Source organism: Arvicola amphibius, chromosome 2 (assembly GCF_903992535.2).
Source record: "Arvicola amphibius chromosome 2, mArvAmp1.2, whole genome shotgun sequence".
Taxonomy (NCBI): domain Eukaryota; kingdom Metazoa; phylum Chordata; class Mammalia; order Rodentia; family Cricetidae; genus Arvicola; species Arvicola amphibius.
Genome location: NC_052048.2, coordinates 167,407,726 through 167,419,728, shown reverse-complemented (window position 1 = coordinate 167,419,728; position 12,003 = coordinate 167,407,726). Strand labels below are relative to the sequence as shown.

Sequence of the window (12,003 nt, the reverse complement as noted above, 5' to 3'; positions counted from 1 at the left end):
AAGTTGACAAGGAGTCTTCAAGAAAAGCTGTATTCAGGTTTTTTTTTTTTTTTTTGATTAAGATACCACAGATTCTATGATGACAATTAGGGTGGTCATCAGTCTGATTACAGGGGAAGGTCAGTTCAGGAATACTCTCCACTATTGCTAGGAGTCTTAGCTGGGGTCACCCTGTGGGTTCCTGTGAGTTTCCCTAGTATCAGATTTCTCTCTAATCTTATAATGGCTCCCTCCATCAGAATATCTTTCTTTGTTTCACCCTCTCTGTCCCTTCCCCAACTCAACCATCCTGTTCCCTCATGTTCTTCTCACATCCTCTTTGTCCTTCCTTCCCCTCCCCACTCCCACATGCTCTCAATTTACTCTGGAGATCTTATCTACTTTCCCTTCCTAGGAGCATCCATGCAAGTATCTCTTAGTATCCTCTTTGTTACCTAGCGTCTCAGGGGTTGTGGAGTGTAGCCTCTGCAGTGGACCGAGACCAGTGAAAGGAAGGGTGGAAGGATTTTATGACCAAAGGGATTAAGATCATGATGGGGAAACCACAGAGAAAACTGCTGCAAACGAGAGGGAGCTCACTGACTCTGGATTGAGAGCTGGGAAAACTGCATAGGAATGGACTAGGACCACGGAATGTGGGTGACAGTTCTGTGGCCTGGGTAGTCCGTGTGTCCGCTGGAAGTGGGACCAGAATTTATCCCTAGTGCATGAACTGGCCTTTTGTATCTCTTCCCCTATGGAGGGGATTGTTCCTGCCTGACTTTGTAGATTCCTCATGGGAGGCCCTACACCTTCTGAGTGGGTGGGATTGGCTTGGAAAAGGTGGGGGAGGGGAACGGGAGGGAAGGGAGGGGAAACTGTGGTTGGCGTGTAAATTAGGACCGCGAGGAGTGCATTTACCCGTTGAGACGGTGGGACAGATCTAACGGGAGACCACCAAGTCCAGTTGGAATGGGACTGATGGAACAGGGGACCAAACCGTACTCTCTGAATGTGGCTGACGGTGGAGGAGGACTGAGAAACCAAGGACAACGGCAATGAACATGAACTCTACAGCATGGATGGGCTCACTGTGAGCCTTGTCAGTTTGGTTGCTCACCTTCCTGGACTTAGGGGAAGCTGGGAGGACCTTGGACTTAACATAGTGAAGGGAACCCTGATGGCTCTTTGTCTTGGAGAGGGGTGGAGTGGGGGTATGGGTGGAAGGGAGGGCAGGGAAGGGGGAGGAGGAGGGAAGGAGATGGAAATCTTTAATAAAAAAATGAGAAAAAAAACTTTAAAAAATTTAAAAATATATATAAAAAAAGAAAATATAAAGGTACTTTCATTGTTTAAAGTATTTTATCAGAAACCCAAACAGAATCTATTTTTTTCACCCTTTTGGAACGAAGAGGTGATTTGTAGTAGTTCTTGATACTAGGGAAACTTGAGATCATAATTGCAGTAGACAATTTTGCTTGTGATAGATACTTGTTATTATTTCAGTCAGAGCATATTTCCTTGCTGTGTTTAACTGTTTTACTCCCTGTGGTTTTGGGAAAAATCATGCAAAACTAAGTAATTTAATTAATCTCAATTCATGAGGAGTTAGTTCAATCCTAACTAATTCATTATTTACATAATTTTAACTGTTTCACACTTGGCTGATAAAATCATGATGGCCCATGTACATTTAAAAAATGAGAAATGTAAGAATTTAGTGACTAACAAATGCAGAGTTTGATAAGCTTGGGAATGTATGCCAGAACAGAATGTCAGTTAGCAACTCAGTTCATACACCAATCTGTGAAATTAAAGGACTGTATTCCTCAGTAACTTAAATTGATCATCTGTATATATTTTACTTGTGGTTTGCAACCTTATTGCAAATGCCCTCATGTCCTTTTCTCTGATCATCAGAAAACAATTGTATTTAGATTTTTTTCACCTTTTTAAAAGAAAGAAACATTACCTTAAAATGACAGTAAAATACAAAACAAAACAAACAAACAAACAAAAAAACAGAAACCAGAGTTCATTCATCATATGTCAATTATCAACTAAATCTCTTACAGGGAATCCTAAAAACTCATTGTATTTGTGTTTAAATATGTATTTATTTGAAAACATGTATAAAATGCCTTATACATGCTTTCTACAATGCCTATTTTAATATAAATTTCTTAAAAATAAATCCTACTAATTCCCAGGTCTCAATCCAGAGTCAGTGAGCTCTCTCTAGTTTGCAGCAGTTTATTAAGCAAAAGACACCACAAAATATTTTGAAAAACCAAAATGTTAAGAGAACATTGGCCAAGGTAAGTGTCTTAATCAGTAGTCTATTTCTGTAAAGCGACTCTAAGAGAGCCAAGACAACTCATTACAGAAAGCATTCAGTCTCAGACTCGCTTATAGTACATTATCATCATGGCCGGAAGCAGACAGACAAAACACTGGAGCAGTAACAGAGAGTTTTGCATTCTGATCCACAAGCAGCAGACAGAAAGACATAAATTTTTGAAAGCTCAGAGTCCATCCCCCAGTGACATTCCTTGGCCAACAAGACCTTACTTATCCCATAAAGGCCATTCTCCTATACTTCCCAAACATTTCATGGAGACCAAGCATGCATATATATGAGACTGTGGGGGCCATTCTCATTCAGATCACCACAGTAAGTAGCACTTAAGAATTAAAATTATGGCCACTCTCCAAGCTTCATCATGCCGCCCAAGGATGATAAGAAGAAGAAAGATGCCGGAAAGTCCGTCAAAAAAGACAAAGACCCAGTAAATAAGTCAGTAAATAAGTTTGGCAAGGCCAAAAAGAAGAAGTGGTCCAAAGGCAAAGTTCGGGACAAGCTCAACAATCTAGTCCTGTTTGACAAGGCTACATTCGACAAACTCTGTAAGGAAGTTCCCAACTATAAGCTTATTACTCCAGCCGTGGTCTCTGAGAGACTGAAAACTCGCGGTTCCTTGGCCAGGGCAGCTCTTCAGGAGCTCCTTAGTAAAGGGCTCATCAAGCTGGTTTCAAAGCACAGAGCCCAAATAATTTACACCAGAAACACAAAGGGTGGAGATGCCCCAGCTGCTGGTGAAGATGCATGAACAGGTTCAATCAGCTGTACATTTGGAAAAATAAAACTTTATTAAATCAAAAAAAGAATTAAAATTATATATCTTGTATCGTTCAGCAGAATAGCTTGTGGCTTTCGGGGTACTTGCTTTAATGCAGGGTCCATTTCATTCTAGTAGCTAATAGTACCATTATTTCCTTCAATCAGGAGAATCAAAATGTCCAGAGAGACAACTCACAGTGTTCTTTAAAATTAAAATTTAGAAGAAACCCATGTCTTGAAGCTTAGAAAAACAAATCACCATTAGAAAGGCTGGAGGTCCTGTGCCCTACTTGCGAAGGGCTGCCTGATGGTCCTATGCCCTGCCCTGTGCATTGCAGCGATTCTGCCTACAGAAGGATAGGCAGGAAGTTGATATGGTGCCTTGTATTTTCTTTCTCTTCCTTCCTTATTCCTTCTGGAGCAGAATCTTTTCCATGCTTTTCTTCTCCCAGGAAAAAATTCATTTTAGAGACCCAGAGAGTTGAAGCATAAACTTTCTTAACAAAGCAAGCCAGCAGTCAGGAAATTAAAAAGGGATGCCCCGAACTGAGATGAGGCAGCACAGTGGACTATACACTGTGGACTTACAGGAGTTTTTGTAAATATTTATAAGTAAGTGGTATTTATGGAGCAAGTTGACCCATTTTTCGCTGGCAAATTTTCAGACACTGTGTCTTAGTTAGGGTTTCTATTGCTGGGAAGAGACACCATGACCATAGCAACTTTTATAAAGGAAACATAAAATTGGTATTGGCTTACTGATCAGAGGTTCAATGCATCATCATCATGGCAGGACATCACATTATGCAGACAAACATTGTGCTGGAGAAGAAGCTGAGAATTTTACATATTGATCCACAGGCAGCAGAATGAGTCTGTGTCATACTGGTCAGACTTGAGCATATATGAGACCTAAAAACCAACCTCCACAGTGACACACTCCAACAGAGTCACACCTCCCAATATTGCCACCTCCTATGAACCAAGCATTCAGGTGCATGAGTCTACGAGGGGAAGAAAAGGCATGCCTCTTCAAACCACCATGCACTGCAAGCCCTTGTTCTGGACCATCTCCTTAAGTGTCTTCGTCTAATATACATGCTTGATCTTTTGCCTTTTGAAATTGAGTCTTCACATATAGCTCAGGCTGATCTTTCTGTCTTGGCCTTCTGAATGCTGAGCATAAAGACATGCGCTGTCGCTCCTAGCACGTAAACTATTATTATAACAAAAGCACATGTATATCCTTATTAGCTGAAGATAACATTTAGAATTCTAATACTCATTTTCCAGGTCCTTTGTTTTATAGACGAATTTTCAAAATAAACATAGCAGAGTGAGAGACCAGCTCATGCCAAAGGATCCAAATCAGTTCCCAGGACTCAAGTGGAGCAGCTCACTCTGCCTGCAATTCCAGTTCCAGGAGCATGACTCCTCAGGTTTTGACAGGTACTTGTACTCATGTGCATAACCACATATGCACATACACATTCATAGAGCAGAAATAATAAAAGTAAACTAAATGTAAAATAATAAAAGTAAAACTAAATGTAAGGTCATTATATGTAATATTAAGCACAATTATAGGAATATAATTATGGAAGTAAATAATTTAAAATGCTTGGATTACATGATTAAAAGATGATATAGGTTGTACATTATCATCTCTATCATAAATAACCCTTATGAAATTAACATAAAAACCAAAATAATGACTTCCTTTCCTATGAAACAATTTGTAAATATTAATTAAATGATATAAGTATTGTAAATTCAAGAAATTATCACAGTATATTGACTTATGAATTAATTGTATTTTAGTTATAATTCATTAAAATGGTTTTAAAAATTAACCTCAGTATTTACATATATATAAAAAACCTGCTCATCGTTGAGGATTCCATATCTGTATTTTCAATCATTCAGGTATCTTTTATTCATTTCATTTTGTCCCTAACAGTCCTTCTTAACAATCTACTATAAACATTTTCAGACTCAAGTCATATTATGCTTAGTAAAATATCACTAGTCACAATCAATTTTTATTGATTTTTTAAATTTTATTTTACATTCCATTTATAGTTCTCCCCCTACCCCTACTCCTACCCCATCCCTACCTCAAACTCCTTGGTCCACTTCTCATCCACTCCTTCCAACTTATAAAGGTGCCCATGGGAAGTCATAAAAGTCTAGAACATTAAGTTGGAGCAGGACCAAGTCCCTTCCCCATGCATTAAGGCTGAGCATGGCATCCCACCATAGAGAATGGGCTGCAACAAATTAGCTCATGTACCAGAGATAGGTCCTAGCCCTATTGCCAGAGGCCCCCTAGACAGTCCAAGTTTCACCACTGTCTCCCACATATGGAGGTCCTAGTTCAGTCCCATGGAGGTTCCCCAGCCTCAGCTAGAGTTCCTGAGTTTCCATGAGCGTGGTTCAGCTCTCGCTGTAAATTTCTTCATCATGGTTTTGACCTCCCTTGCTCATATATTCCTTCCCTCTCTTCCATTGGATTCCTGGATCTTGCTTTGGTGCTTGGCTATGAATCTCTGCATCTGTTTCCATCAGTTGCTGGGTGACGGTTCTATGATGATAGTTGGGGTATTTACTAATCTGATTACAGAGGAAGGGCAGTTCATGTTCACTTAACTGCCATCCCTGCCTTTGATCTTTCTAGTGGATCCTAGGTAACTGCAGATCCAGTTCAGGAAACCTTTTCACACTTTTCAGCATCTCAGTTTTCATTTCTGGTTTACATTTTACACTTATTCACTTTAGAACTTTCTAAATTAAGAATATTGTCCAGACATTATAAATCACATACATAAATATGAATACCTTATTAAATTCTCATTATCTCAGCAAGCACATTCTCCTTCATTTTTGTTTACTCCAGGTCTTAGCAGCAGGGAAGTCTCAATTTGGTTTGTACAAAAAAAAAAAAAAAAACACTCAACTCTTAAATATTTTAAAATAAAAGAAATTATTTTATTCAGGTTAAAGTAGAATATCTATTACATGCTTACAATACAGAAATACTGTAGCATTTTGCAGTGAATTATGAATCTTGGTGCATAGCTTACAATATAGGCATGTCCCACAAAGGGCTGCAAAGGGCTAGTTCAGGCTATTTCTTTTCCCAAGCTTACTTTTTAACCTTTTCATGCCATCTACAGACAAAAGCAAAAAGAAAGAAAGTTTGTTTTTACAATTGTGAAAGTCCACATATCCACTCAGTAGACAGGTCTGTCCAGTTTACTCTTCTGCTAATAATAGTTCTATTTTTATTCACATAATTCTGATTTTACCTTCTCATTGTACTCATGATAGCATTTTGAAGAAGCAAGAAACTGTAAAAAAAAGTGAGAAAATCTGGAAGATTGAGCAACTGAAAGAGAAGAGGGTAATAATTGAGCTTTATAGAGTTTAAAGCCAGGCATAGTAATATTATGTGACTATAATCCTATTGTGTGATTTGAAAGGGTCAGACATTCCAACTGGAGTTGGAATGGGACTGATGGATCATGCGACCAAACCCGTCTCTCTGAGTGTGGCCAACAGCGGGGGCTGACTGAGAAGCAAAGGACAATGGCTCTGGGCTCTGATTCTTCTTCATGGACGGGCTCTGTGGGAGCCTTCTCAGCTTGGTCGATCACCTTCCTGGACCTGGGGGGAGTTGGGAGGACCTTGGTCTTAGCATAGAGTGGGGAACCCTGATGGCTCCTTGGCCTTGAGAGGGAGGGAGGGGAGGTATGGGTGGAGGGGAGGGGAGGGAAGGGGGAGAAGGAGGGGAGAGAAAGGGGAGAAGGAGGGGAGGGAGGGGGGAGGAGGAGGGAAGGAGATGGAAATTTTTAAATATAAAAAAAAAAATAAACCATGAGAAAAAAAAAAAAAAAAAGAAAGGGTCAGACATGATTCCATATGCACTCTTCCTCTATCCCAACTGTCCCATTCCCCCAAGCTCTCCCCATCTTCCCCTTCTCACTTCTCTCTCCCCATCTCCCCTTACCCCCATCCTGCCCCCACCCCCAAGAACTCAATTTTGGCCTGGCAATCTTGTCTACTTCCAATATTCAGGAGGATAAGTACATGTTTTTCTTTGGGTTCACCTTCTTATTTAGCTTCTCTAGCATCATGAAATATAGGCTCAATTCTATGGCTAGAATCCACTAATGAGTGAGTACAACCATATTTATCTTTTTGGGTCTGGGTTACCACACTCAGAATAGTGTTCTCTATTTCCATCCATTTGCATGCAAAGTTCAAGATGTCATTGCTTTTTACCACTGAGTAGTACTCTAATGCATATACATTCCACACTTGTTTTTATCTATTCTTCCATTGAGGGGCATCTAGGTTGTTTCCAAGTTCTGGCTATTACAAATAATGCTGCTATGAACATAGTTGAACAAATGCTTTTGTAGTATGATAGGGCACCTCTTGGGTATATTCCCAGGAATGGTATTGCTGGATCCTGGGGTAGGTTGATCCCAAATTTCCTGAGAAACCGCCACATTGATTTCCAAAATATGTATCTTAATTAAGGGAGCCATTTGAAGGTAAGCAAGAGATTGGACTCTAGAGAGGTTCCCAGGTATCCAAGGAGATGTCCCCAGCTTGCTCCTTGAGCAGCTGACGAGAGGGGTCCTGAACTGGCCCTTTACTATAGCCACACTGACGATTATCTTGCATATCATCATAGAACCGTCATCTGACATTGGATGGAGATAGAGACAGAGTCCCACATTGGAGTACTGGACTGAGCTCCCACAGTCCAAATGAGGAGCAGAAGGAGGGAGAACATGAGCAGGGAAGTCAGGACCGCGAGGGGTGCATCCATTCACCAGACAATGGAACTGATCTAATGGAAGTTCACCAATGCTAACTGGACTGGGACTGATGAAGCATGTGATTAAACCAGACTCTCTGAACGTGGCTGATGAGGAGGGCTTACTGAGAAGCCAAGGACAATGGCACTGGGTTTTGATTCTACTTCATGTACTGGCTTTGTGGGAACCTAGTCTGTTTGGATCCTCACCTTCCTAGACCTGGATGGATGGGGGAGGAACTTGGACTTCCCACTGCAATCCTACCTCCAAAAAAAAACTAAATAAAAAATGATTTCATGCAAGTAAATCATATATAAATGTTGATATTTAAAATGTCTATGATGAATTATCAACAATTATCAATTGATACTCTTGAACACAGTGCATAATTATATAAATTACCTATAATTTCTAAGAAAAATTTGCATATCAATATATTTTTGAAAATATAAGATAAAGATCTTATCCTCTACAGGCATTTGTTGAATATTTGTTGAATGCACTAGTGAATTATTTAGTGAACTATATACTCTAGCTGGTATGACATTCATTTAATTCTAACACTGTATAAATAGACTTGCAGCAAGATAGAAGTATTTTGCTCTCATCATTTAGACTTACTTGCCAGACAGTGGTCCATGCTTTTAATCCCAGTACTTTGGAAGCAGAGGTAGGTGAATCTCAGTGAGTTCAAGGCCAGTATAGTCTACAAAACAAGTTCCAGTACAGCCAGGACTGTTACGCAGAGAAACCCTGTCTCTAAAAACAAAGAAAAAAATTTTGACTTACAGTAATTTTATTATGATGATGATGAAAAAATCTTAGAGTTGATGTGTAAGGTCACTTAACTCAAAAGGAGTTCACCCACAAGATGTTGAGAACCCATTGAAAACACATGAGCTCTGACTAGTGAGTAAGGGAACAGGGACCCTGTATTTCAGTGTACAAAGCATGTAGAAGAGCGGTTAGATTGTTCTGAGAGTGATTTTCCTAATTAGCTACAGGTATCAGTTTGACACAACTTCAAGTTATCTGCACAGTTCTCAATTGGGGGGTTGTCTCAATCATATTGGCCTTCAGACATGAGTTGGGACATTTTCATTTTTGCTAATTGATACAGGTAGCCCTCCATCCCTAGGTAGAGGGTTCCAGCCTCTGAAAGAAGGATAGGTAAGCTGATACTAAAGAGCCAGCCAGCAAGCTGCATTTCCCTGTAGTTCCTACTAGAATTCTGTTACTTGAAAGTATGAGCTGAAATACATGTTTTCTCCCTCCCAGTTGTTTTTGGCCAGTGTTTTAGAACATCAAAAGAAAAGCAAAGTGGAAGAGTGAAGCTAACAAAAAATCAATACAAAATGTGTAGAATAAAACCTCAGCATAGGAAAAAAAAGAAGTTTTTCAGAGAAACTACCTAGAAACACCAGTAACAGAGAAGTAGAGGTAGGTGTGTAGGGGTGTATGTCTGTGTATGCATGTGTGAGTGTATGTGTCTATGTGTGTGAGTGTGTGTGTTATATAACACAGAAAAATATTGTCAACACTCAGCAGAAGGAAATTATTCAGGTCATTTATTATATTATCAGGCTGCAAAACTAAGATAGATACTCTCAATCTGGAAAGGCATAAAATTTGCATTTAAGATATAAACAGTGAAAATTGTTCTTAACTACTTATAAAAATGAGAAAGCAGAAATATAACAACAAAATATGCCATCAATAATTCAAAAATACTTCAGCAATGTATTTAGCTATAGAAATACATTGAAATAAGAATAGCAGTGGAAGTATATGATATTTTCATATAAATTTTGGGAACAAATATATATGAATAATTGATTACCAATGCCACTAATGACAAGAAAAATTTAGCATACATAATAAAATTCAAATTATGAAAGTAACAGAAACCTTATAATGCAGTATGTGATACAGGTTAATCCCTTACAAAAAAAGTTCATGAAGGTATCTAGGCTGTTATTAAATACAGATAAACAAGGTTGAGAAATTCATTCTGTCAGAAAGGAGTTTAGTTCATTTTAAGATGTACTTTAGTATTTCAAAGTTATTATGTATTAAATTAAATTTTTATTTCTCTTGATATCCATATTTTATTCTTAAAAAATACTCTAGACCTCCTCAAAACCCACCCAAATCTTTAACATGTGTTTTTGACATAATCACAGCTGTCAAGTTTGTAATTGTTTTCTTCTCTAAATGAAACATTTTCAGATCTTACATATAGCTTTTAAGGTCATGATCACCACACTGTGATTAGCAATGACCTCCTTGCTTGTCCTTCAACATTCTTCTTGATAAATGCATCTCCAAATGTGAGATTCCTAGAGGAAAACTCAGAACCAAAAGTCAGGTGTTCCCAACTGCATGCTGAAATTTCCCATCTGCCCTTTACACCTGACCATAAATGAGCACGGGAAATCACAAATTTATACAGAGTTTAATAACACATACAACTAAAATCCTCACACTACTCAGGGGAAATTTCATTTTGATCTTCAAGAATATTGGTTAAGAACCAGTGTTTATAGGGGAACAGTTTTCTGAACTTCTTAAATTTCAATTTTGAACATAAATAAAGTATAGCTAAAGCAGTAAATAATGAAATTAAGGTATTATTTTTATTATTCCCCTTTTGTAAATAAAATTAAAGACCAACTAGCATAAAAGTAATTAAAATAATTATTCTAGAATTTTCCATGTATACCATGTTGCACTTTTTTCATGACATGCTACCATCTCATAATTGTTTCTAAGATCTTCTACATATATGAATAATGAATGGCACTTTGGTATAAAAAGTAAACTTCAAATAATACATTGTAGTATTACTTTATAACAACAAATTTTGTTATTTGTTAGTTAGATTTGTTATAAATTAGTAGAGATGTATATTCTCCTGTGCTTGTTTTCATATCTCTGCAGGTGTTTTAAAATATGTGAACAAAGGCTAGTGGTTTATTTAGTACTTTTTGGCAAGAATGCGCTTTTCTTAAAATATTGCAAAATGAAGTGACCTTTAATTCAAGCTGGCAGGTAATTTTTCTTAAGGATTTAGAATGATGAAAGTAGCATTTTGTGCTAAGACTCTCGAAACAGTAAACAAAGTAAGAATTATGCTCTTAGACCCAAACTTATGAACTGTGGATACAAAATTTATTAGCATGAACGTAAAAGCCATTTAAACAAATGAAAATGATCCAGTTTTCATCAGCTTATCAGTTTCTTTCCAACAGCGAATTGAATAAATCCATTAGAGCTATAAATATATTTCAACCGTCAGGGATCGGATGGGATTCTGCCTGCGAATTTTTATAGATGCCCAGAAAGCAAGAAGGTGGTTTCTGAACCAGAATACCCAAAGGAACTAGGTGGGTGTAAATATACATCATCAGTCAGAGTGGATCTTTGCTTCCATATTTTTTCACAAATAATCACCTATGCCTACAACTTATTTTTGCTTTAGATTATTTTTTGTATCTTAGGATAATATCACAAGGACTATTTAACTGAGAAGTTTATTTTTCAACTGAAAGCTCTACACTCCACCCAGTATAGTTTGACAAAGACTAGGTGTGCAGGATTCATCTGTGCTAAGTGTTAGCTACCATGTGTGGGGATGTCTTGATCCATTTCCATCAATACTGTTTTCCCAGCCTGAAAACACAGCTCAGTGTGTAACATGTTCGGTCAGCTACACCAGTACAATGGCTCCCCAGTCAAAAGTGACACTTTCCATTGTCATTTGGAAATATCTCAAGTTACATTGTTACATTTTATATTATTCTAAAGCTGCTTGCTCTCAGGTGCCTCAATGTGGCCCTGGTTGACTTGACTTAACACTCTGTAATATGAAAGGTTTTTCCTCCATTAAAATGTTTGATTATGAAAAAAATTCCAATTGTTGATTTTTTAAAGACAACCAAGAGTTACATTATTTTCTTTCTTTGGTAAACTGCATTATTTATCCTTTATCCGAATATATGGGCAGTTAGTAACTCTAGTGGTTTATACATCATTTAGTCAATATAAAAACAATTATCAAAAATTCATGCAAAG

General features: G+C 37.9%; 1 protein-coding gene across 1 annotated transcript; it reads left to right on the top strand.

Annotated features, from left to right (window-relative positions):
- The first annotated feature begins 2,702 nt into the window (after window positions 1–2,702).
- LOC119806295 (40S ribosomal protein S25-like) lies at window positions 2,703–3,089 on the top strand. Its single transcript, XM_038317917.2, has one exon. The coding sequence runs from the start codon at window positions 2,703–2,705 to the stop codon at window positions 3,087–3,089; it is 387 nt and encodes a 128-aa protein (XP_038173845.1).
- The last annotated feature ends 8,914 nt before the right edge of the window (window positions 3,090–12,003 follow it).